Raw genomic sequence first — 26,995 nt, forward strand, 5'->3', positions numbered from 1 at the left:
CCAAAATGTGCCCGAAAGGTGCCCTCTGCATGCTCCCTACATCGTGGGGTGAGGATGCAGAAGTGGGTTTGCATTACCCTCCGTAGCGGTGACACCCTGGCAAAGCCTCCACAACATCCCACTGCTTCTCAGTTCCCATCACCTTTCCTGCCAGGCCCATGTTCTGCAGTAAGCTGTTCCCAGCTGATATTAACTCCACCTGGATTACAATCAGATACAATTTTGCTCCTCTGACTCAGTGCAGCTGCATGATGTGATGGGCTGTATCAGCATGGTAGGGACCGGCAGGTGGGGGTGAGCCCCTTCCCACCCCCACGGGGACTGTGGGCTGCTCCAGTGCCGCCGCATCAATTTTAGTCTTGCAAATGTTTCCCAGTCAGCATTTTCCCTTATTTGTTTGCTTGCTTTCTGCCAAGCCATGCCTACTTGCAACCATACCTTTTAATCCAAATCAGGTCCAAGTTTTGAGGTTTTTAATCTGAGCTGTTGTATAATTTAATCTGAACTCATTAGATTAATGAAGGTGTCACCAAAGCAAAGACCGGGTAAGGGCAGCCCACCTCAAACTTTGCAGACAGATGATTTTAGAAAAGATGAGCTGAAAGCAGTTGCCTCACTTCCAGCATCACTGCAGGTGCTGTCACAGCCTGGTACTGGTACGCAGCACCCTACTGCTGATGCCTGACCTTCCCACTGGGCTGCATCCCACCCAGAAGGGATGCCTCCCAAACACCCATATGAGCGCACAGAAAATGCTGCTCATTGGAAACACACTTCCCAGGGAAAAGCTGCGGCTCCCAGGAGCTGAGCTGTGCTCGGTGAGATAGCCAAGCTTTGATCGAATAGCGCTGGTTGGAAAACAGCAAAGCCATGGACCTGAAGCCGTGGGACAGCAGGAGTACAGTAAGAAAGATGAGACCTGCATGCATGTTTCTAACTAAATGCCACTTTCCCCTCCCAACTGGTGATGTTGGCCAGTGTGGGCAGACGGGCTGGGTATACAATTAGCAGGTACACAATTTTATTATGGCTGAGCCTGGCACCAATCCCAACTGCCCGGGGGGTGGGTGCCGTACCAGGCTACCCCATCCCAGACTAACAGCAATAGCGCAGCATTTAGTGCATTAGTTATTCCGATGCTGTTGGCTGGAGGCAGGTACATGGTACACTTTCTGGGGCTGCTGCCTATGCAAGAAAATAAGTATTATGCCTAATTAATATTCAAGCTGTGAATAATTAAAATACTCCACTCCCTGTTCCAGTTATGCTTGCTATTTACCTGTAAATCCTTTACTCTTGCTGAAGTGCAAGCAGAATCTATTGGAACTGGGGATTTATGGTAGCTGCCAACCACTCCGCTCTCCAACTGCAATAAGTTATATTCCTATTATGCAGCATGCAATAAAAAAGGCTGATATTTATTCTTTGGATTTTTCTTTCCCAAGAAAGTCGCCAAAACTCACACAACCACTAAAACGTGTCTCTGTATTTCACAGGCGATGTCACCGCAGCCACCAGCGTGGCGGGGATGTGGCAACAGCTCCGTGCAGCGGCTGGGAGGAGGTGAGCATCACCTGGGCATCTTCACTGGCCTCTCCCGCTTGGGACCCAACGTTGCCCTGCAGAAACAAGACAAGCTGAAACCTCAGTTTACCCCAGAAAAAGGCTTTGTGGACTCTCCAGACTCCACCACAGACTGTCTCCAGCCCCATGGCTGCTTGTAACTGGTTTTGCATTGGGCTAGCAGCCCAGAGGTGTTAGCCCCAGCTCTGCGCATCTGAGTGAAAGAATAACAGTTTATTTTTAGGCTGAGCACCGATGGGATGAAAGCCATTGATCTGCGCTCATAATTACATTGTTATCTGTGCCGTATGAGATAAAGAGATTTCTAGCTGCAGGCTTTTTGAAAAGCTGGGCTTGAAAGCAGATAGAAGAGGGATTTATTTAGTTGAGCTTCTCTATTTTTAAGTGAAATGTTAAATAGTAAAAGTTTGCTTTTATTCCTCCCCCCCCCCCCCCCGAAGATGGAAAGCTGTGGAAGCTTTCCCTCCTGCTCAGTGCCGCAGAAGAGCCCCAGTGCCCTCTTGATGCCCTGGGATCATGCAGGACATGTTATGAGAGGTCCATAACATTTTTTTTTTTTTATGAATTACACCCCAAGGAGAGATGTTAGAAGAGACCACTATAGGATGTGGCATGGTTTGGGTCACTGGGTGCTGCCATGATCTTCTGGAGCAACATGCACCTTGGAGAGGAGCTGTTTGGCCATATGCTTTGTTTTGCATCGCCTGCTCCATGAGAGGAGCAAGAGTCCAACACTGTCAACATCTTCAGCCCGGTGCTCATTCAGTGGGACAGGTCTTCTCTGCTTGCTGGTCCTGTAGCTTTTCCTCTGATTGTACTGGCCACTCTCCAAGGCCAGCAAGGGACCTACTTCCATGTCAACTGCTTAGCGTGCCTGCTGTCATCTGTGTTTTACAGCCCTCTCAATGAAGAGCAAATCTGTATTGATTTCAGAACAACTAGAGCTGTAAATTACTGGTCATGACTGGCTTGGCCAGTACTGAGATGAAAATCTATTGATTGCACGGAAGGTCTAAATCTAATTAGCAAGCAAGGAAACTGTATGGAACAGCAGAACGATTCAGATGTTCTGAGATGTAATTAAAACGGTAAAGCTACCTACAAAAGCAGACCATGCAAATAATGGTCCTGATCAAGCACAATTTGCAATCCAAGGGCTTCCTTTTCAGAGAGGCTGAGAAGAAAATGGGAGCAGAAATATCAATCAGGGGGAACAAAGGACCCTCTCTTATCCCCATGGGTTTACTCAAAATGCCTCTTTCTCTCTTTTGAAGCACTTTCCATTCAGGACTTTGCAGTCAACCACAGCTGGCACTACCTCGCCTGCAATTAATGAAGGCAGCATCTTAATCACAGGGGATATGGCGATGCTTGCTCTGGTGCTCGGCCAGAGCTGGGTGGCCAACCCACTGGGACCTCTCTGGGGCCACTCACCACACCTACACCATGCAGCAGCAGAGAGGAAAAATCAATGGGAAGCTCTCATGCTGAAAAACACTAATAAAAGGAAGTTAAAGCTCAATTTTAAGGCTGCTAGACATCTCTGGGAACCATTTTTTTTTCAGAGGACACAGACCCGGCTATTTTCTGCCACTAAAGTTTTGGAAGAGAACAAGGTTTGCAGCAGAAAAAGGGGGATGCAATTGGACCCGCTGTTCTCTGTACAGCTGGTAATTACACAGGGATGGTGGTTTGCTCTTTCTTCCACCCACCCTACCTAAAATACCACCACTGGCAGTCACCGGCAGCGAGCATGCATACAGCTTCACCCTTTCTGGAAAACGACCTATGTTGTCTGTTCAAGCCTCTTAGCATGCAACATGACATAACCAAAGAGCTTTGTGCTCATTGTCCTCACAAACCACCCTCTCCTTGTCCTCCAAAGAGGAGACAACGCATCCTGCAGCTAACTGGGAGCTAGCATCATTTTTCCTCTTTTCCTTGGAGTTTGCCCCCAAAGAGGAGCTCACCTCAGACAGTTCAGGCACTGCTGTGTATGTTAAACCTCTGGTTGTTTTCCTGCTAGCATGCATGAGAACATGAGGTCTTCTCCTAACCGGTGGGAGAGCTCAAGGTCCTCATTAAGAGCAGGCCATACAGTTAGCACAATATAACAATTTTAAATTTCTCAGCAATTTTCTATACTAATCATTGCTGCTGCTTTTCTATGCACAACCTAATTACCACAAAGTAGTATCTCATTCGCCATTTTGACCTTTTTGCTCCAAGACGAGTCCAGCTGACCACTAGTGGCTCAGGGGAGGAAGGTGGACCCTGGCCTGCAGGTCTCTCCCGGGCAATTAATTCCAAGCCAACTGAAATGCACTGTAATGGCATCTCACCAGCGTAGACACCTCAGGAGGCTTTAACTGCCCACTGACCTCTCTTGAAGAACCACCGCTGGTCCAGCCTTGCGGAAACCACAGGTTAAACCTGTGTTGTGTAGGAGCAGCCATGGGGCTGGGGCAGCCCCATCACCACCCCAAGGCTGCCATTGAGGCTCAGCAACAGCTTATGCAAAGACTGCATCTGGGGGGCCACCACCACAATGGGTGTTACTAAAGCGGTGGGGGGTCCCACCACCAAGATGGGTGATTCTGATGGGGTCCCACCACCAGGATGGGCGGTGCTGAGGGGACACCAGCCCTGGTCGTGGACATCCTTCTGGCACCTCCTGCCCATCCTTCCTGTGTCATACCTGGAGCATCAGTGACATCTGCTGCTGTTCCTGGGCATTGGCACCAGACCCGCCATGCAGCCACCCTCCACGGCTCGGCTCCATCCCCGCGGGCCCTTTCTAGGTACATGGAGGGTGTGAGTGTCCCCAGAGAGGCCAGGCCACCACCCCTCTCCCCCTGCCCAGGGCTGGGGCACGGCCCCCATGGGACCACCACTCGCTGCTGTCCCAGGCGCTCCCACCAGCCCAGCGCACCCTTCCCTGGGGCCAGCACCTGATGATCTGCTAGAAATTGATCCTAAAGATGCCTAAAACAGTGCTAAAAAAAAAAAATGGAGGGGAGGGAAGTTTTGCTTGGGTGGTGCAGCAGCTGGAGGGGGTGTTTTCCTGCAGTGGTGCAACAGGAGCTGCAGCTACATATAGAAACTGGGAAGAAAGGCTAGGGCAGGAAGGGCAGCAGGAGGTTCATTTATCATGGGGTGGGTTTGCTTTTTGAGGGGACCCACAGAAGTGCCAGAGCAAAGCAGCGACCACCGCTGCACTGTGGTCTTCCCCAGAATCACGTACCCATCACGTTTGCACTCAGTGAGGCACAAAGCAAGCAGGAGCTCACGGATGCCTTGGCTGCATACACAGAATTGATGCCCATGGTGCACCCAGGATTTTATGCCGCACTGTTCCCCAGCACTCATGTCATTCCCATTACCCCCAGGTGTGCAGGAAAGCCCAGCTGAGCAGGGCTGGGCCCTCTCCCTGCTATCCCAAACCTCTTGAAGCCAACACAATTTTCTAGCATGCCCAAGCCCACCACAAATTCCCACAGCCAGGACAGGTGCCCCCAGCCCATGCCAGGGTTCACATTCCCATAGTGAATGAAAGTAGCCAAAAACCATCATGTTTGGGTTTTTTTTTTCTTTTCCAATAGTCTCACTTTATTAGATACCACATCAAGAGAAGATGTTGTGCTGCATGCAGCGGAAGACTGGAGTACTTCTAGTTCCTGTGTAACATTTTCTTTTTCTCTTAATAGTTGTAAACTGATATTTTGCTGTAAAATCACTGCATGCAAGTTTGAATGCAAACAGCACTAGAAGAGGCTTTTTTTCTTTTTGCACCATTCCCAATCCATATGTGCATGCTTTATTTACAACAAAAAGTAGTCATTCAGGGCAGAAATTACCATCAGAAAAACTGAGAAGAAGGTGGCAAACAGAGATGAGGACCGTGGTTTGCACAATACCGAGAGGGGGATGGGTAAGCTGCATTTAATTTTTTTGGGTGCAAAGAGATGATTGGAGTAGCGTTTGTCTGAAGGGAAAGCAAGGGGAGCAGACAATGTCAATACAGGACAGGATAAAGGCAACCTTAATGTAGTTGTTCTGCACACACAAAAAAGGCTGGGCTGCTGCAGGTCTGGAATAAATTAAGGAATTGCTTACATTTTCTTTTGTTTTCTTTTTTTTTTGTTTTGATTTTACAGGTAATTTCATCCCCAGCCACCCATTTTCCCAGCATAGTTCAGAAGGGCACTGTGCCCAACTGCTGCTCCAAGAGGTATAGGCAAGGGCCGTGCAAAGGTTTTGGCCAGCTCCATCACTCTAGAAGAGATAACAGCAGTATTCTACAGCTGAACAACCTCTGCCTGGAGCAGCGAGGGCCCTGGCACAGCTGCACAAGGCAGCACCAGACACAGAAAGAAACAACCCAAAAGAACCAGGTCATGGCAGTCTGGGTCCTCTGCACAGCCCATCCTGAGGGCAGCATGGCTCAAGGTCTCAGGACATTGCAGTTACTGGTGCGGAATCAAGAACTGCATGAAAAGGAGAGGAAAGCCATTTTCAGGGCGTCCTCTCCCATGCATCATGCCCAAGCACCTCTCATCTCAGTGGCCATGCCACAGGACACAGTCTGGGGCAGTGGAAGAGCTGCCCCAGCTCCAGCTGAAAACAGCAGAGGAAGCCCAGGCTGGTTTAGGTTTACTTCCTCAATCCTTGCTCCAAGGGTGGCTCCCGGTGGACAGCAGAGTACAATGTGTTGGCAGCACCCAGCCAGGGCTGGTGGGGAAAATCAGCCCTCCATGGGAACGCAAGCCCTGAGCTGGCTGGGCTGCTCTGCATGCCGCAGCACCGCTCGGCACACAGAGATGTTACCGTCACACAGCAATGTTAGCATCGCTCAGCACGCAGGCCCCACCAGCTGCAGAAATCACAGCCCTGGAGAGACGCTCATCGCAAGTCAGTGCTCAGAGCAAATTCTGCTGGGGAAAGGGTGGAGGGGGAAATCAAGAACAGGAAAGTAACTCATCCAATTCAAAATTCAGCTCTGCAGTACAGCTGAATTGAGAACATGCCACATGACAGCATGCCAGCAGACTACAGCAGCGGGTTGCAAGGGAAGTCATGGGATGACAGTGTGAACTGAGGGGGCTGAGGTTCATGTTTCATACCACATGTGCAGTGTGTAGCTGACCAACAATATAATCCAGTAGTGCTTATTGTGCTGCTATCAACATTGCTATGCTTGAGGCTGTCCAGAGACAGCAAATGGTACCAAACCCGACCAGCATCAGCCTGAAAGTGTTGTGACTCTCCTGCTGTCGAGAACAAATTGAACACCTCCAGCCCATCATTAAAGTGCAGGTTGAAGACAACGGTTCTTGTGCAGATTTGAGACAAAAAGAAAAAAAAAAGTTGGAAGACCTCTGTTTCAGCTAATTTCAGTATTCATGGTGTTTTAAAGCAATGGTCCTTGCGCATAGCGGCTAGTTGGTGGGAAGTATCTTCTCCCTCAGCTTCCCTCCTGCACGTGGCATGGCAAACAGTCAGCAACACAAAGGATAGTCTGAGGAGGGTCAGGGGCTGCCCTCAGGGTTCAGCTAGTCACTACTATGCAGCTAGGACGTGAAGAGGAGGTAGTCACAAGCTTGAAACATGGGTGTGCTCCTACAGCAAACTGAGTGCGCAAGTTCCTCAGGCGAAAGGAACCGCACGTGGCGGCTGGAAACGAACACGAACCAACCCAAATCTCTGTTTCCCTGCGAGCACAGAGTGGCTCCCTATTTCTCATTATTGTTATTGTATTATTGGTGGATCTTCTCAGCAAAGGATGTACCACAATATTGCTCAAATGTACCAAGTCAGAACTAAAGCTCAAGCAGGACTCGCAGGATTATATCAGTGACACAGGCTTTTGCCTAATCACGACAACACAGATACCAGGCTACGGTTACGACCCACACCAAAGCCAAACAGCTTTTTCATTATTGCAACTGAGGTATCAATATCACGCAAGCAGAACGGGCCGATGCTCGGACACCAGCGCTCAACCGCCCCTATGCCGGACAAGAGCACAGCCAGGCTGGTGGCCACACATCCCACTGGGAGACAAAGGAGCCACGAGCCGGTGTGATGGGACGAGCCACACGAGTGGCAGCTGGAGGAACATAGAGCATCACACATACAACAGACAGGCTATCACGGCGTGCGTGAGACTAGTGAGAAAGAGGAACAGTCAGAGGGTAACTATTGCTTGACAAAATTACACACCAGGATAATCCAATGACCCAAAAAAAAAACCCAAAGGAAGTGAATAGAAAAAATCTGGGTTAGTTTTCAGGTGGGAGTGAGAACAGGTCACAGAAGATGCTTGGAAAAGGCAGAAGAGTGTTGCTGCCCTGGAACCAGAGGTGTGTAGCAAGGCATGACTGTGCTGGAAGACAGACATCAGAGACCTACAGGGGCTTGGAGGAGGATGGGCCAATTGGGGAGGTTTGGGCAGCAGCTCCCTTTAATCACTAGCAACGTGGTTCTCATTTTGGAGGGTGTGCCAGCGTTCAATCTTCTTGTCCTTGTTCTTCAAACATTCATACCAGTGTTTCAAGCGCTCCCCCTTAGCTGTAATGCCGAGCTGACAGCCGCCTGGAAGAAAGGGGGAAGAGACATCATACTCAGAGATGATGCTAATGTTCCAGTAAATCGGTTCCAATGGGAGATACCTCACATTTGCAAACATTTCTTTCTACCTTCTGGATTTAAAGTCTCATGGAAACAACTAGAGATGCTCTGCCTGCACAGAAGACCCCATGGGATGCTGGAGATGGGGCAGCGCAGTGGGTCCCAGTGCTGGATCAGCCATTTGATGGCCTGATACAAGTGCCCAACCAACCTGCATGGTCCTACTTCAAAGCTCAGCCCGGGGTCCCTCACAGGGCAGGTGACCTATGCAACCCTCCCATACAGCGAGCATTATACTGGGCATTAAAACCACACCCCAGAGCACAGAGACTTGCAGCTCACCAATGTAATCATTCGATTTTCCGATGTCGTAATCCCAGACAGAAATGTCCAGTGACTTCTTGGCCAGATCGCTGTGTTTTATATCATAGAAAAACTCCTACAGAAGAACACCCATGTCACCCCAAGTGTCCCAGGAAAACACTCCCAGAAAAACGCAGTTAAGCAATTGCAGATGATCTCTCTGACAGCCTGACTTCAAAATCCAATGAGAGGATATTTAAAATACACTAATGAAGAGCAAAAGCCCCCTTTCCTTCAGCACCTCTCCTCCCAGGATCACCACATACCGCACAAACCCCTAAGCTGAGCTCACCCCTTGTATCTGAGTGCTTTGCAGGTGTCCCATCAAGGCAGCACGGGGCACAGGACTCCCCCCAGGATGCTCATCCCACCCATAGCCCCTGGCTGGGGTGACAGGGAGTCATCAGCAGAGGCATCAGGGAGGTTTCCTTGTGTACCAGTGCTGCCTGGCACTGAACTGGTCACATCTCCTGCGGCAAAGTCATTCCTGAAATACTCCTGGGTGCAGAAAGGGGAAGAGAGGCTGAGCGAGGAACTGAACCTCAGGGAGTTTGTCTTCCATCTCCTCCACACAACGTAGTAATTGGCTAAGTTGATTTAATAATATAAAAAATTAGATTTGTCCTTACCTCATTAAACTCAGGATTCAATGTTTTCTTCTTAATCTGTGTCTTGTGTTTAGCCTTTTTGCCCATGTCAGGTTTCAGCCAACTGGGGGCAACAGAAAAAAGCTCAAAACTCAAGTGCAAGAACAGTGTGAGTTTATAAGCTAAAAAAAGTGAGTTTGGGGGCTAGAAAAGCACAACTGAAGATATTTAAGGCAAAGAAATAGGTTAGCCAGTCTCCCTCCCCACCTTCTAAAATTATCTAAAATAAATGTAAAATTAGTGAAATCTTGAACACTCTTTTGTTTAAAGGTTGGACTAGATGATCAAAGGTTGGACTAGATGATCCCTGAGGTCCCTTCCAACCTGTGATTCTGTGATTTGTTGGGGTTTTTTTTCCTCCTTCCCCCTGGATTGCCAGACGAGACATGGGAAACCATAAAGACCTGCTTTGTGCAGAGCACTGAGCTCAGCAGAAACCTTTCTGGAGGAGCATCTCTTGCTCAGAGCATCTGGGTAACCTTCAGACACCAGAAAGCAGCAAGCCTGCACATGCACTCTTGGCGTCCCTCCAAACCATGCATTGCTCCCAAGTCCTTTCTCCCCAGGCCATGCTAAAATAAATGGTTGGAGGCATTTTATGGTGCAAAAGCAGTGAACTCTGCATTTTGCTGGTGAGGAACCTGCTGAGGCTGGCAGCAGGGAGCCGCTGAAACGGTCAGGGAATATGGAAAATGAGCAGCCAGGCCGGTCGCCAGCAGACAAGGGCAATCACATGGCCGGTCAGAGCCTGGCCACTGGAAAACCCAGCCAAGAACATGTGAACACACACAAAGATGGGGATAAATATGAAGAAAAAAAGAGATAAAAATAGCCCATTAGTGTTTAATACCACAGACTAGTAAACTCAGTCAAGGTAGGTTCACCTAGAGAAGATGGGAAAAATTAGGCCTTGGGCTTCGCAGCCTGGCTGCAGACCTAGAACTAAAATGTGGAGTTGGCATTAATTAGATCTGTGTTGGAAATTGATTTAAAAATGGAAAGCCAAAAAATAAGAGACTGAGAAGAAAAACTACTCAGTTCCACTCAGCTACAAGAAGGCATGCAAAATGCTCAACATGAGAGTTACTGAATGACTTTTAGGGAGAACAGAGGGGTTTTTTCTGAAGGCAAAGAGAAAACAGCACTGAAAACCCATCTGCCACAACCACAACCAGGAACGACTGTAGGGTCCTCTCCATGTCACAGTTTATGAGGTTTGAGTTAAAATGATCTTGTTCCCCAATGTTTGCAGAAGCCTCTCAACAAGTGCCACTCCCCCATCATCTACCTCCAGAGCTCAGAGCACCGATGGGTGTGCTGCCGCTCAAGGAGACCCGCTCCCTGTTGCAGCAAGGCATCACTGGCACGAACCACAGCAAACATCACTATCTGCTTAAATTAAGCAGATTTGTTTGCAGTGGAGACATGACACAGAACAGGGACAGGCACAGCAGGGCAATTCCTGGGCTCCCACCTACAACAAGCACATGGATTTATGGAGCAGCAAGCAGGGCACGTGCTCCTCATCATGCACGGAGGGACATCGAGTGCTCTCCACCCTGCAGGCATGGTGGGTCAAAGCCAAGGAGAAGGACTTCTCTTATTCTCCAGCTCTGCATCTACGGGGTGGCTGTTGGGTCTGTGCATTTGGGAACCTACAAGGAATGGATGGACCTAAGGGCTGGGTCAGTCTCACCTAGCTTCAGCCACAGCAGGGGCACTAAAGCAGAGCGTTATGACCTTGCATAGCTGCCCACCGGTGATGCCTCTGTCCTACACAAGGTCTCAAGGGGCTTGGGAAACGCTCTTCTCTCTCCAGTAGTTTTGGAAGGAGCTCTCAGAGCATCAGCTACTGCCCAAGGGCAGTGAGTGGCTCCATGACCATGCATTACCACACTACACCAGCCCCAGTTCCCACTTACAGTTTAACAAAAGGGTCTGAGTATCCATTGGCATCCATGGCTGCTAAATGCACGCAGCGTATGATGCCGACAATCAGGCCGCCCTGCTGGGTGCTGTACATGAGGGACACTAGGATCTTCCCACGCTCCTCCACATCCCCGCCACGATCTACCTGCAAGAGGAAGCAACCAGAGATGGTGACACGGGGGCTGAGTGAGGAAGACTCTCAACTGCTCTGCAGTTGAGACAAGATGAATACAAGGGAATCATGTATCCCCGTGGGGGGAAGAAAAGGAGCCTGTACATGAGAGATGATGGGTGAAACGTGCAAGGAGCAAGTCATCCTCCAAGGACTCTTACCTCTTCTTCGTACAGTGCCATCCCACGGGATGAGCCAGTTGTTCCAGCACGCTTCATCTTGGATGGAGAAGGGAAATGAGAGACTGCCGTGAGTGACTGCAGCTGGGAGAGGCACCATCCTACAGGAGAAACACCCCTGGGAGCCCAGCCCAGCTCTTTGGCTGGTGTCTGGAGTGGAAGGGGGCTCAGGTACATTCATCTGCTCCATCAACCTCCACCTCAGCAGACTCAGCACCTTACCCACAGCATGGGGGAGCAGAGCTCAGGGGTGCAGCAACCTGCCCTCTCCTCCTCAGCAACATACATGAGCACAGGCTGGAAACGCCAGCAGATCTACAGCCACCAGTTAGGTCCCCGGAGTCACTTCCCCTGGATTCCCACCACGTGCTGTTAACTCCTGGCCTTGATGTGTCACATCAGCCCAGACATGGGTGGGAATCCAACTCCTAAAAGATGCTGGTGAAGTCAGACACCTACAGCACTTGGCTGATTCCAGCTCTAAGCTCACTACTTGCTCCCTCACATGCCACTTGTTCGCAACCTCAACATTAAAGGTAGCAGAAAAAAATTTCACAGAAACTCACTGGTATTACTCTCTCCAAGCAGATGTTGAAGTTCTTTTTCTGATTGGCTTTGAGTTTTTTCAAGGAAACTCTAGTTTCTCCAATAAACTCATTGTGGCCAAATTTGTCTTCATCACACACAGAGATCCTGAAGGGAACAGGAAAGGTGAACATCAACCAGGCTGGAGCAGTACGTGACTCCGGAGCACAAAACCGCTCCTGCAAGGGCACTATTCAGGCAGTGGATAAAGCAAAGCACCATTGAAGCCTCCACTCATCTGGCTCTCCTCTGATCAAAAGCAGTCAGAAAACAGAACTTCTGTTTTGCCAGAAAAATTAACAGTTTTAATACTTGCTCTGAAACAGGGCAAAAAAAAAAAATCAAGAGGTAGAAATTTCTTGTAGGAAGGAAATGTCAAACATTTTTAGAGACATCTAAACCTTTTGGTGGTATCTGTCAAATCATGCACAGATATGCAATATACAAATCTCTATGCTGATAAGAATAATAGTAATGCCAATAATTTAATATTAAATGACAGGGTCAAAATGCCTTTCTTTCTCTAAAAGGACTGTAAAAAATCACCATGCTGATTTTGACCAAAAACCCTGCATTTCCAGGCGCTCTATCAACACCTGCACTTTGCTGCCTGTGCCCTCCTGAGGAAGGCTGGCTTGCTATGCTCCATGTGAGGAGACCCATGGTTCCCATCCCACTGTACCACAGGATACCCCAGCTCCTCTGCTTGCCTGAGGGTTTTCCTTTGCATGTCCTCATCTGTGATGCCGTGGTACACCAGGGTCTCATTCCACACAGGGTTACGGGTGTTGCGCAGTGTCTTCGTTCTCAGCTTATTTGACTATGGCATCAGAAAAAAACATGGCATCGTTACTCCCCTGAACTCCTCCCAGCCTAAATTTCAGCTCCTGGCAGAGTGTAAATTAGACGCGCCATCACCTCTGGCTCACAAGCGGTGGTTTGACTGGGGCACCGAGGGCTCTGCAGGACATCACTGCTGCCTGCTGAGGCTGTCGCGCTGGCAAGCCATCAACTCCAGGTGAGCATCACTGACCTGACAAGGTGGACTTTTATGCAAGCACCGAGGACTCTTTTGCCTGCAGTAGCCAGGGCAGCCTTCACTGCCCAGCTTTTAACTATCTGGGGCCTACTCACTCAAGGACACTTGTACAAGAAAAGATTGCACAGGGCAGGCTGTGCGGGACTTGGGTAATGGCTCTTGTGGTCCAAAGGAGGTGACAGCTTGAGAAACAAGGATCTTTATCACTTCTTCGTGTCTTTCATAAACACATGTGCAAAATAAAAGAAAGATCAGCGAACAAGAGAGCAATAGAAATCAAAGCAATTCCCAAGATCACAACACCTTGATTTACTCTGTGCAGGACCAGAAAGTCCCCACACAAAGTAAACCTGTAAATATCAATCCAATTGTATTGTTATCAACTTTTCCCCTTGTTTTACACTTAGTTCCTCTGAGCAAAACTCTGCTGCTGGAAAGAACTTTGCAGCCCCTGAGCAAGGAGCCAGCGGTGGTCATCTCTTCCTCAAAGGTTTCCCCACCAAGTTCAGCTTAGCTGGGCTGGGCAGTGGGATTTCCAGGGCTTTTTTTGATGGGGAGGAGCCAGAGTTTACTCAATGGTTATTTCTTCACAGCTCTAACGAGAGCATGATGTATCTTCAAAGCAAATGAATCATTCAAACGCCAGTAGTAATTACATTTTTGCAGATGTTTTGTGGTGCATTAACAGTGTCACCTCCCCTGGAGCTCCCCTCCATCCTTAAGTAGATCTCTGTCTGTAGAATGAGCTGTTCCTTGGGTATGGGAGAGCATCTACAAGCATCATCGCTTTTCAGAGATACCTCCCAGGTAAAATAGCCGCAGTGAACAACTGTGCAGAGAAATCAAGGGGAGGAAGTCTGATGCCCTCAGGGGGCTTTGAGAAATCTCTGCTGTATCCCCAGCCCAAAATGCATCCAAACCAGGCAAAGCCTCACCTTGCTGGCTCCAGGCAAGAGGTGCAGTTTGACGTAGGGATCTGCCAGGCCGTTTGAGTCCATTGGCTTTAAGCCCTAAAAGACAAATAATGAAAACACAGTGCATGAATCCTCCTCAAGCAGAACCAGGGAAGAGAAAAAGCTACCCATGAAGCAACTCAGTAGAGAGAAAATCCATTCAGCAAGCCAACAGCCTTGTCCTCTGCCCCGAGCAGGCATGAGTGCCACAATGTGCTAAAACATCAAACCCACCCAAGCAGAAGCCCCACAGACCTCTCTTTCAAGGCCAGGAGCAGCAGTGCCAGCAGGCTGGGCTGGGCCTCCAAGGGGAGCAGCCTCTGCCAGCAGCCACACTGCTCCCAGCCCACTGCACCAGGGGAGCTGGGAGCCAGATGGACTTAAATTGATGAAAGAAGGGGAGAAAAGGGACCACTTACTTTGGCCTTGATGAGGGTGCAGTGCAGGGAGCTGTTCTCCTGGTCATAGAGCAGGCTGAACTCCAGTGCTCCCAGCGTAGCTGACAGTGGAGGGGGGAGAAAGGAGTTGGAAATAGGACCTCGTTAAAACCCCAGCCAATAATGGTTTAATCAGCCCTGATTAGTAATAATTAGAAAGATTGGCAGTTCAAATGTAAAGCCATTTAAAGCACATGGGTCTGCGCCAGCATCATCCAAACTGCCACACACAAATCCAGCCAGATTCACAAGCTCTGCTCATCAAAGCTTTACAAAGCTGGAACTGGGAGGGCAGCTTGGGGCCTTTGAGCCAATTTTAATATTCATCAGGCAAAGGAGAACGTGAGGGTACAAACCCTTCTCTGGGCACAGCTCAGGGAGGCAATGCCACCCCAGGACCACCCTGAGAAGGTGTTTCAGCTCGGGTGGCCAGTATCTCCTCCCAAGGCCTGGGGACTGGTATTTGGCCCCCATTTTGACTTGTTAGAAACCAGCTCACACTTGTCTTCATGTGCTCACGGGAAAAGATCACAAGGATGAAGAGTTAGCACAGAACCTCAGATGGGTCCATCTGCTGCTCTCCGAGCACGATTTCTGCGCCTGCTCCTGGCCCAGAGCAGTGCTCTTTGTTCCGGGTGGAAGCAGTGTGGACAGGCAAAGCAGTGCCCTGCCACAGATGTTCACACTCAGGCAGCAAACTCCCTTGTTAGGGGAGCAAATGTCTGAACACCAAGATCTCACGGCATAAAGGTACTGAAGCCACCAAGCCTTTCCTACGGACAGGTCTGGTGGCATTGCTTGCAGCGAAGTATGCTCTGATGGAAAGAGGCAACCACCTTCAAGACTCGAATTTGGCAACGGGAATGTTCTGTGAGCAGAGCCTAAACCATCACATGTCACAGCTCAGTAATTTGGTGCAAAACCAACTGAAGGTCCTATGAGCTGTGCTGAACTGACTGAGCGGGGACAGCCTGCAAGATCCTGCCCCAGCTCCGAGCCCTGGGGGGAAGCAGCATTCCGCGAGGATTCTCCCTGCCAGAGACCCATGACCATATGGTGCAAGTCACAGGTCTGGAGCAACCACCTCCCCAAAATTCCAGATTTCCCAAAGAAACCGCTCCCTGCCCTTGGGCCAAGCACCCCAGGTACATACTGCCTTCATCAGAGTCATAGCTGTTGGCGTCCTCCTCCTCTTCCTCCTGGGGCGGCTGCCGCAGCGGGGCAGCAGGCGCTGGTGGGATGGCGGGAGACTGCGGGAAGGCGGGGGGCTGCCGGGCTGGCCTCTCCTCTCTGGCTGGGGGCACAGCATAGCCCCCTCCTCGCTCCTCCCTGGCAGTGGCGCGGGCTGGCTCCGGGGGTCCCAGCGGCGGGCTCGCTGTGGGAGGGACCCCGTTAGCCCCCGGTGCGCTCTGCCCCTCAGACCCTCGCAGGCAGCTGAATTTTACCTTGTCTTTCCAGGAACTGGCCAGTTGCCCTGGGACCCGGTCTTGCCACTGCCGCTGGTGCTGGGAACAGATGCAGCATTACTGGGGCATTCACCCGGGCAATGCCCTCCATCCCCTCTCCCACCCCAGCACTGGCCCTGCCCCAGCAGGGAGGTCCCTGCTCAAGGCAGGACACCGGGGTGCCTGCCCCGGGGACCAAGCGTCCAGGCTGCATCCCCATCGTATCCTACCTGGGGGTGCTGCTGGACCAGGACCAGGAGCGGGGCCGGCAGCAGCTGGTGGGGGCGGACGCGGGGCTTGCAGGGAGTTGGTCCGCTTCGCGCCTGCGAGCAGAGGGGAGAGTCAGCAACAGCGTTTTGGGCCCCGGGGGCTTTGCCTGTGTTGACGAGGGGGTTACAGCTGGAATCGGCCAGGGAAGGGCAGCCAGAGGCAGCTGATAGTAAAGAGGTTTGGCTGATGTCTAGAGGTGGCTGAGATAACGGCCCAGCCCCTCACGCTAGTGGGGTCAGCGCTGCAGGGAGAGGGTCCTGCCCGGGCTGGCGCAGGGAACGTTTCACTAGGGGGACCCCGTGCTGCGCCGATCCGCCTGCAGAAGGGGGAGACGCAGAGAGGTGGAACGAGAAGGATGGATGTGGAGAGCGGGAGCATCCTGCGATGCCCGTCACACCCCTATCCCCCCGCATACCCGACCAGCAGCAACACTCCAGGACCACAGCTGCACAGCATCCCAAGACAGCCACGGGTGCACCCTCAAGAATTATCCACCCAAACACGAATTAAAACACCAGCTCCCCATGGCAGGATCTCGGGCAGCCCTAAACACCCTTCTCCAGCTATTATCTGTCTATCTATCCCACCATTGAGTATTTTTTTTCTTCCCCAAAGAATTAGAGAGAACTTGGATATTTTCCAGACATTTTTAGCTTCACCAATTAAATTTGCAAGCTCAGCCCCTAAATGAAAGGCGATCTCTGCAAGTGCCTTTCCCCTTCTGGAGGCACCTGGGGAGGATCTAGGCCCTGCCAAACACTGTCAGCCACCCATTCATATCACAGCCATTTACAATAGCTTGGAGCACATCAAATTTTCATGACACAAGTAGTGACATCCCCAGCCAGCAAAGCACAGGCTCCCACAGGCAGGGCTGGCCCGTGCCTGCTCCTTCGGCAGCACCTCATGGGGCCCATGCCCACCTCGGCAGCGAGAAGGGGGCATAGCAGCATGAAAAATGCCTCTGCGTAGGGTCCCCAGCACAGTTGCATTTCATGCATTTCTGCTTAAAATCAGCCTGGTAAGCACTGAGCCCACTCCTCTCTTCACTTACAGTTCTCACATCGGGTATGGGGCTTTTCAAATTCATGTCCTTCCACAGGCCATAAAATGCCCCTTTGCAGGGAAAAGCGCAGCAGGGGGAGGGATGGGCATCCCCCTCCACACCTCCTCCTAATCCCACCTCCACACCGGACCACCCCATCAGCAAACCCCACGGAGCAGTGTAAAACAGCAGGCAAGCGGCACGGAAAGCAGGCAGTAGCGCTCTGCAACATGAAATCCTCCAGCATCACTTAGTGCTGCACATCGAGCAGAGACAACCCTCGTATGGCTACCAGCTTTGTGCTCCCCAGCCTTCTTCCAAGCGTGCAGAAGCACGCAGAAGCGCAGCTCTCACCGGGGCTCCTGCTGACCCCGCTCTCGGCAGCGTAGTCGCGGCTGTCGACCTCCCCGCCGGTGTGCTCGCTGCCACACGGGCCCGGTCTGCCCTCAGCTGGCTTGCGACCAGGCGCTGCGTAGCTGCCCCGGGCAGCCGCCGTTGCATCGCTGCCTGCAGGGAAAGCAATAAAGGCTGCAGTGAGGCTTGCACCCTGACCACCCATCCATCCCCAGAACGGGCTGGGGACTGCTCTGAGAGCAGCTGCTTGGGTGATGCCCAGACTGGGAACAAGCAGGAGAAAGAAGAGGAGGATGGGTACAGCTGCTGCGGCATCACACCCAGAGCATTGGGGACTGCCAGCCACCCCGCACCTGTGGGGCGGCAAGAGAGCTCTGCACCATCAAACCCGCACATGGCAGTCAGGAAAGCCCAAAGGACATGGTGTCCCCACGGTTTGCCAGGAGACATGACAGCCCCACAGGAAAACAAGACCAGAGGCATCTGTCAGCCGGTCCTCAGCGTCCATCAAACGTCTAATGCCGTTACAACTCCACAGTCCCTGAGACAGGGGGTTAATATTTTCTTTTTGCTGATCATCCTCCATTTATTAGCGAGACAATGGTGACAGCTGCCTTTGCCTCTCACTTCCATCCACCCAGCTGTGGCTATCTGAGTGGATAAATACCAGCCACACAAGCCAGGGTGCTGAGACCACTTCACGGTGATAAATTGCAGCCCACAGATGCAGTGGAAAAGATGTCAGTGCTCTGCCGGAGATGCCAGGTATAAATCTTTGCTGTGACATAAATGGGATGTTTATCCTTGGCTGGGCTCTCAGGGTCGCTGGGCACAAGGAGAAAGCAAAATGCAACAGATTGCAGGTGGGGGAGAAGAGGGAGGTAAAAATGCCACGATGCTGAAGAGGAGGGAGGAGGGGAAACGAACATCCACAACCAGGAGCCCCATGGTGCAGAAACAGTGATGCAATAAATAATTTTTTGAGGGAGCTTTAGGAAAATCGTGGGCATGTCACAAGCATGCTGATCACCAGGAGGGAGCTGCGGAGCCTGACCAACCCTCCCCTACTTGCAGGCAAGCCAGCAGCTTAATAAAAGCAGCCTGTTGTGGGGCCAGGAAGCTTAATGGCACCAGCTACCATCGCGACTAAATAGTCTTAATTAAGTGGTTTCCCGAACTGCTGCTGTGTGGGAAGATGAAGATCATCACTTAGCACAACCAGGCTGGGCACAGCTTTGCCAAGGCTTACCCAGAGCCCCCTGCCGGCACTGTGAGCTGTAGCATGGGCTGCAGCTGAGCCCGTGTACCACCCCCACCATGGGTACCCCAGCCTGGGCACTCTTGCCTGGACCTCACCCCGACACCACCGCCCAGACCCACAGGATGCATCCCCATCACAGCAGTGCTGCAGGGTGGAGGAACATGGCTCAGCACAAGGCTGTGCCACCCACCAAGCCCACTAAGATGCAGCCTGCCTGCCACCCTGCCCACAGCCCACCCAAATATGGAGCAGAGCCCCAGGAAGCCACAAGTGGGAAATCAAACACAGCCCTAGGAACCAACTGTTAAAACTCCTGTGCTCCAATCGCCATCTGCCACCTGGGTTATCGCTGCCGCAACATACCCTGAGCTAAAGGAAGGGTGGGACTGAGGGGACCGCTCTGGGGGTGTGTGGTGTGTGTCATCAGCCCCCTGCTGCCTCCTCCACACAGCCAGGGAAGGGGAGAAGAAGAAGAGGGTTTGCAGCCACTGGACTGCTCTCATCTTAATCGTTGCCCAGCCAGGAACAGCCGGTGCCAGAGGGAGGTGTCAGGTAGTTTCATCACTTGGCACTCCGATGTCAAACTGTGAAAATGGGGGCTATTATTCAAAATTAATTCCCAGCAGCATGGCTGGTCTGGGAGCAGTGGGAGCCCCAACCCTAGTTCCTGCTGGTGCCAGCAGCAGCACCCAAGGGATGTGGTTCCAGAGCAGCGCAGGGTGTATATGAGGTTAGAAATTGGGGAGCCCTGGTGAGGAACATGGCTTCACCCCACAAGCAGAAAGCACTGATTGATGCTGCTTAATGCAGCTCCCTCAGCTGGCGTCGCTATTAAACATGGTGCAGGCAGAGCCTCGGGTGGCTGTGAGTGCTGGAGGAGACAAGGTATAACCATAAAAAAGACGGCTGCATCTCGCTTGCTCTGCTACCCATGCATGGCACAAGCCTGGGCGTGGGGCACAGCACTGAGAGCTTTGGTGGGAAAATCCAGCATGGCCCGAGCAAAGAGCAGAGCAGCTCACTGCTCCATCCCTCGCAGACATGCACAAGCCCCCCACAAGCCTCCTAAAGTTTCCACGGGAGGTTTTCTGAGGATCTAAATAACCAGAAAAACACCTGCCAATCAGCAGCAGGAAACACCACCTACAGAGGCAATTTTGCTCAGCACTTTCAATTGCGGTGTTTCAGCCCAGGCGTGTGCAGTAGGTGGGGAAGCCCCAGAATAACTTGGTCCCCGCATAGTGGGTGGCAGCAGCAAGGAGAGGTCCTGCTGCTGCTGCAGCCCACCCTGGAAAACCCTGCAGGAAAATCCGGCAGGGAAAGGAGGGAGGGAGGGGGCTCAGCGCAGGTGGCACCAAGGCAGCAGCACAGGAGATAGTGTGAACACTGGTGCTTACCGTTAGAGTTCTGCTCGGCCGGGGCATCCGCCTGGCCTTGGGGGCACAAACAGAGTGAGAAGCAGTGAACCTGCAGCCCGCCCACCCCAGCAACGCCAACCCAGGCTGTGCTGCCACTCCTTCCCCAGGTTTCTTTTTATGTTTTTTTTTTTTTTTTTCTAGGCTTCTGCATCACCGCGTTCATACCCAGGCACTGCCTGAACCTGTGGCCAGGTGCCCCAGATCCCCACGCAGGGCTGCTTGGCTTGAGGAGATCCCTGCAAACCTAGCCACCCTGACCTGGACAGCCAGGAGAAAGCCTCAGCAGGCAGGGAGGACAGCAGGGCGATTTCTGTGCCTTTTAGAAAACAGGCAGCAGCTACACAACTGCTCTGGATACTTTTTGCTAGGGCTTACACCTGCAAATGGTGGGGACGAGACCCAACACCTTGCCCCTTGCACAGAGAGAGGGAGGGGGTCAGCACCTGCTGTCACCTACCTCGGGTGGGCGCGCGGGAGGGGAGTTGCGGGTCCTGGGTGGGCGGCTCCGATGGGCTGGGCTCGCTCAGGGCTTGGGGTCCCTTGTTCTTGCTGACGGGCATTGGCTGGGGCAGCACTTGCTTGGGCAAACCCTTGAAGAACCAGGCACCGGAGCGCTTCCACACCTGGGGGTGCAGGCAGTGGGGTGGCACCCATGTCTCGGGGGGATGCTGGGTGCAGTCCTGGCAGCCTTCGTCCCCCTGCACCACCAGGGTCTGCCTCCAGTAGGCAACATTAAGGACGTTCACCTCTGTACCCGCTGCCCCACAGAGACCCCACAGCCCATCCTGCTAACTAACTACAGCTTTTACACATTGTAGGCAGCAGGGAGCCACAACAGCCTCTTCAAAACCAAGACTTTTTTTAAATAAAAAAGCCCAGCATTTTATATAGCAAACAAGATCATCCTGTAACAACCAGACTTGAGTAGCTGGGCCAGGTTTAATGGTGCTGGGGGACAGGCTAAATGTCCCTGGGAACATCCCCATCTGAGGCTGGTCCCTTCTCGGAGGTCTGGGGTGGGGACAGTGCCCAGGATGAAAACAAGGGCAGGGACCACATCCCCACTCCAGCACAGGGAACGCCCAGGGCAGGGGAAGCACCTGGGCTGCCACGCTCACCTCCCGCTGCTCGCTGCAGATCTTGCAGAGCCAGATGGTGTGGGGCCGGCTGTTGGTGGTCTCCACCCCACACTTGGTGCAGACGTTCTGCAAAGAAAGCAAAGCGCCGGGTGGCAGCAGGGACACCAGAGCCATCAAAAGGTCCCACCACACCAGAACCACCCCTCGGGAGTGTGAGGTTAATGAGAGGCAGTTAATGAGAGCTCTCCCACCACAAACATTGGTGACTGCAGAAACACCTAGGGGTGTCCCCTTGTGCCCCATGCGGAGGGATGCTGGGCAATCAAAATACGCACCAAAAGACCGACCTGCCCATTTTTGCACCGGGGGGATGTGTGGGTCCAGGGGGCTGCACCCGGCAGCGGGTCACAGGGAGATGCCTCACCTTCTTGCAATCCTCGCAGACGACGCAGGCGGATCCCCGCGGCCCCAGCTGCTCCCCACAGAGGATGCAGCGGTTCACCCCGTCCCCCAGCACACTGCGGCGCATGTCCTCCAGCCGGGTCATGAGTCGCCTGGCAGAAAGGGGACAGGGGCTGTCAGGAAAGGCACCGCATGGCCGGGATGCGGGGGTCCCGCTCCCAAGAGGCTGCCTTTAGTCCAGCTGCTTCTTTTCCTCGTGCAGCTTCCAGCAGAGCCTCTCCTCTTCCAGCTACAGGAACTCAACCAGGGGAAATGACACATCCCAGGGGACATGGAGTATTATATTCCCCCATAGCTTTATATTGTACAACTATTAACTTCCACTGACACTGCCAGAGAGCAGATACCAGCCCCGGCTCCCACAAATACACACATGCATAAAATCCACCCAAGTCAGCACCTTTGCACAAAATGGTTTGACATCAGTGAAGCAGCTTTATTTCCCCAAATGGAAACCCTTCCACCCAGTCCCAGCAACTGCCCATAGAAAAACTGCGAGAGGAGATCTGGCAGGAAGACTGGATTAATTAGTTTTCTCATTTTCTAAGAAAAAAACTGCATATAATTTACTTTATGGAAATTCTTAGCCCTTTGAGTAAAACACAAAAAGCCCACTGGAGAACAGGTTATAAAAACACATCTGTTTACTGGAGAGGTAAAAAAAAAAAACAAAAAAAACAGTGAAACAACTTCTGCAAAAACCAGCACTGGCAAAAGCAGTTTGCAGAGCAGGAGCGAGCTGCCTGCTGAGCACCCAAGAGCTGGCAGCAAGTTGTACGCTTGGTTAACCCAGAATCCTGGCCCTAAAAATAGCACTAGAAGGGAAAAAGGATGCATTATTGATGCCATTCAGTGAGGAAGGAGATGGAATGAAGAAAGGGAGAAGACCCAAGCCCACTGGGGAGAGCAGCAGCCACCCTCACCTGCGGGGCTGCCATCCACTCCCATGGCAGCCTGACCCAAATCTGACAAAGTCGCTAACACAGCGTGCCATAAAAAAAAAAAAAATACCCGATGTTTAAAAGACATTTTCCCACATGTCTGATGATGGCTTCAGATTTATGGCAGCTCGGCTGGCAGCACTTAAGAATTCCTCATAAACAATATATAAGCTCCCCTCTACATAAGATGCCTCTGCGGTTGGTCTCCAGCGCTTGCAGGACAGCCAGTGTTCCATGGACTGCACGTGGAAATGCAACAGCTTTATTGTACATGGGTGCTTCATAAAGAAATAGGAGCACGAGAGGAAAAATAAAACATCACAGAACACACAACCTATTACAGTTCATAAAACGCCCCGTTGGAAACTTGCTGCAGTCAATAGGAGCATCCCAAAGAACTTCATCAGCCACTGAGTCAAGTCCAAAGCGCAGACCCAGCTCCGTGACTCAGCGCACATTTTCTGACCAAAGTTGCTTTATTACAACATCTCGTTTAGGTGGAAGATGTTGGCCATGCTAAAACCCACAGAGAATTTCCCACTCCTCCCCATGCAGGGGGCTGATCTCCCTGGGTTCGAGCATGCTTGGGGCCAAGGCAGCTGCCGATGTGGAGGTGCCTCCTGACGGTTGTTAGTGAACCTGCAGCCCATGCTGGGCGAGGAGACAGGAAAGCCAGGCTGGGGCCGCGCATCCAGCGGAGCCAGACGAGCCAGCAGTCAGGAGAAACCACTATTTTCACAGCTACGGTGTCACCAGACAGCAGATGGGTGAGCTTGCAAGCTCCTTCAGTTTTCATCACCTGAAGTTTCAGTAGAACAACAAGACTATGGGCTGTCTAAATACAACAATTCTGGTTGTCAACCTGAGCTAGTTTGTTTCCTGGAGAAAACACTTTTTGTTGAAAAATAACATCCTTAGACTGCAGTGACGTGCTTTAATGCCTTTCCACCTTGCTCTTAACAGGGAAGCTATCTGTTAGCCTAACTCCCTGCTCCGGCGTTACTCCTGAGAGACGTGGCTGTCTATCCCTGCCCTCGAGCACCTGCTTACTGCTTTGCAGATGATCCATAGGTGATTTCTTCCTACAGAATAAGTTGGCTACTAGAGTGATTATCTGCCCTCGGTGCCTTCCCAGGCTCCGTGGCCAATACACCCTGCTGCAAACCTGAGAGGTCTCAGCGATTTCAAGGCAGCCACATCATCCCATAAACATCCGGCCAGCAACGAGCAGTATTCCAATTAAAACCTGGATAACTGGCTGTTCCCCAAACATTTCTTATTTAAATGAAATGAATCACACCACAGTTGTTCCCAGCCCACATCCCACCACATGCAACGCAGGGTCCCCGTGAAGAGCCCACAACAGCAAATAACCAACATCCAGCTTCTGTTGCAGCACATTGCTCCCACCTGTGGAGGGAAAACATTTCTGGGGCAAAACCTTCATTTTCCTAGCAGCAAAGCACATGTACAAGCCCATATCTTCTGCAATTCACCTCCCTGTGCTGCAAGAGCTCTGCTTCAAGAGAAGCAGCTTCCAGTTGGAAATCTGCAAGCCCAAACAAACTTATTATAGAAACTAGAACAAATGGCACAATCAAAGCAAAATAAAAAAAGAAAAGCCTTTGCATTTCAAGAGATTCATTATTTAGCTGCAAAATCGTTCCTAGTCTCTCATTTACCAGAAGCATCTCCTTAAGAGGTTTTTTTTAACCAGTGGAAGAGCTTCAGCAGTCAGTACACACACCTGTGGTACCCGTTTCAAACAAAGCACATTTGCCTAATTAAAACATCCATCCAAGCTGGAGAAATTGGGCTTTTTTTCCTGAGTCAAACTCTGCCATAAAAGGATTGTATAAAAATTAAAAAATTTAAGTCCTGGTATGAACCTGGCAGAAAAAGGGCAGGACCTGGGAAAGCAGATACCGCACCAAGACTCATGGGCTGGGAAGCTCCTGATTAAGGTGATAACTGGGAGCAAAAAGCCCAGGTTTCTCTTCAACTTCATGCAGCACCACCCTACTCATGTGCTGGAGCCCCATGCGCAGGCTGTTCGCCCATCACTTACCAATAACCAGAGGGATGCCCTGCTCTGGACCAGGAAGCATCCAGGAACAAGCTTTCTGCCTTCCCAAAACCTTTTCCCTCCCTCTCCCCTAGATATATGATTTGTTTCTCATTTTTTATTGCACATAAAAGAGCTATTCAATTCATCACTCTCCCTTGCACGTCTCTAGGACTACAGCAACATCTTCCTTACCATTATGCACACTTCAAAGGGCCCATCCCTCTGGCCTCTGTAAGACTAACTTCAAACAGCGGGAAATATGCTTCAAATTGTTAAAATAGGGGAAAAAACCCAAGAGAGGGGTAATTGAAGCCGATGGCAGGGAGCTGGCTAAGCCTGGCACCTCGGAGCGTTGCCGCTCCCAAGACAGCCCTGTGGAGAGGGAGAACATCCGTCATCTACTGAAGAAATATGTATTAGTCACTGATGGGAGCAAGATATAAGAACCAGGCAATACACTATATCAGAAATGCTTAACATGCACCTGAGATGATAACCGCAATAAAACATTCTCCTGATAATATAATATCTGCCTGGACCCATAAATATGGTTTGGAAGAGAAAGGCAAGCACCCCCAGGGCAGTGAGGGCTGGTGGGAGACCTTCCCCGCTGGCTCCTGCCCACACCCAGGAGCCCTGGTGCTGGCAGGGGAAGGGCTCGCGTTCGGAGGAAGACCTGCAAACATCTCTTGTGATTTCAGGCAGGCAGAGGGTCCCACAGGGCTGCTCGCCGGGCTGAGGGACCATCTCACCCTGGGCCGGATCCTAGATAGGCTAGAAACCTGCAGTCCTACAGCATCGGCATTTTCTCTTGCGCTAGGACCAGAGCAATCCAGAGAGGGACAGAGAGTCACTGGCATTAAGTGCTGATGATCTCAGGAAACAAGATTTAACAGCAGGGCAAGCACGCACGAGTTTGTTGTTTTTAAATATTCGTTGCCACTCTGCAGAAATGAATGGCTAAAGATGTGCCTAATGGGTTTTAAACTGTGTCAGGGAGGACATTTAATACAGCAGACAATGAACTGCTACACAGGAGCGGGAGAAAGACCTGACCTGTGAGAAAGGACCTGATCTGGAGCAGCATGAGCCAGGCGCTCCCCAGCCCCATGCAGGAACCTGGAGGGAGGGACTCAGCCACCACTTATGTGGCAAAAAGATTCAAGTAAAACACAAAGGAGGTCACAAAGTGCCTCCAGAATTAAGCACTGACTTGCCTCCATAGGGAAATCATGTGCCTTAAAGGGCTGAATATTAAATTAAGACTAATTTTAATGGTATAAAGGAGACAAGAAAAGAAGCCAAGGCACAGATTAAAGAAAACATAATTAAAATCAGGATGAAAAATTAGAAGCAATTTTCTTCCCTTACAAGTGCACAGGTAACTAAAGGTAAAGCATCCTTTGAGCTTTTACGGGTTGACTTTCAAAGCTCATCCTCCATCAAGAGCCCTCACTATGGAGGGAAGATGCCCAAGGAGGCCAGGGGCATTCACGCATTTCAAAGTATCCCATTCCATGCTAGTGCATCACTCCAGGTGTTTGTTGCCTCCTGTGATGTATTACAGGAGGGTTGTTATTTTGCAGGTTCATCCTGTCTTGTAAATAAGAGAGGAGGGTTGGCAGGAGCAGGCTGGGAACAAAACCAAAACCCACAAAAAGTCAAGCACCACGTGAGCTGTCTTCTGGCCATGAATTAACCTCATCTCTTCTAGAAGTTGGCATCTCAGGAGATATTTCTGTCTGCCTCCAATAACTACCCTGCCCTTCCTGGCCCCTAATTTTGTTTTTGTGTCATCGAACACAAGGAAGAAAATAACGAGGCTGTGGTCCCCAGAGAGCATCTCTGCTGCTGACCACTGAAGTTAATGACTTAATCCCCTGTGACTTCAGCCATCTGCTCCAGCATTATGCATGTGTCATCCCAGCCATAAACAGCCAAATTAAAATCCAATCCTGGCTGATAGCTGGTCCTCTCGGAGGAAAGGTGAGGGGCTGCGACCCACAGGGAGACGGTCAAACCATTGCACTTTCAGAGGGGACCAAAAGGAAGGGAACAGATGCACCCAGGCAGGGGCACGGCCAGATCTGGGAGTGATGTGTCACGTCACCCCTGGGAGAACTGGCTTTGTACT

At 51.2% G+C, this 26,995-nt stretch overlaps 1 protein-coding gene across 1 annotated transcript in view; it reads right to left on the reverse strand.

Moving 5' to 3' along the window:
- Positions 1-5,733: 5,733 nt before the first annotated feature.
- RPH3A (rabphilin 3A) overlaps positions 5,734-26,995 on the reverse strand; it is a 35,466-nt gene continuing 14,204 nt past the window's right edge. Inside the window, exons 4-19 of the mRNA XM_075110550.1 lie at positions 21,815-21,944; positions 21,430-21,516; positions 20,769-20,934; positions 17,633-17,785; positions 16,194-16,286; positions 15,964-16,023; positions 15,672-15,893; positions 14,501-14,580; positions 14,064-14,138; positions 12,800-12,909; positions 12,071-12,197; positions 11,487-11,543; positions 11,147-11,298; positions 9,207-9,288; positions 8,557-8,653; positions 5,734-8,178 (exon numbers count right to left, since the gene is read on the reverse strand). Of these exons, the coding sequence (XP_074966651.1) occupies positions 8,048-8,178; positions 8,557-8,653; positions 9,207-9,288; positions 11,147-11,298; positions 11,487-11,543; positions 12,071-12,197; positions 12,800-12,909; positions 14,064-14,138; positions 14,501-14,580; positions 15,672-15,893; positions 15,964-16,023; positions 16,194-16,286; positions 17,633-17,785; positions 20,769-20,934; positions 21,430-21,516; positions 21,815-21,944 (1,822 nt within the window). The 3' untranslated portion in view covers positions 5,734-8,047. The remainder of the gene's footprint in view (positions 8,179-8,556; positions 8,654-9,206; positions 9,289-11,146; positions 11,299-11,486; positions 11,544-12,070; positions 12,198-12,799; positions 12,910-14,063; positions 14,139-14,500; positions 14,581-15,671; positions 15,894-15,963; positions 16,024-16,193; positions 16,287-17,632; positions 17,786-20,768; positions 20,935-21,429; positions 21,517-21,814; positions 21,945-26,995) is intronic.

Source organism: Phalacrocorax aristotelis, chromosome 15 (assembly GCF_949628215.1).
Source record: "Phalacrocorax aristotelis chromosome 15, bGulAri2.1, whole genome shotgun sequence".
Lineage (NCBI taxonomy): Eukaryota > Metazoa > Chordata > Aves > Suliformes > Phalacrocoracidae > Phalacrocorax > Phalacrocorax aristotelis.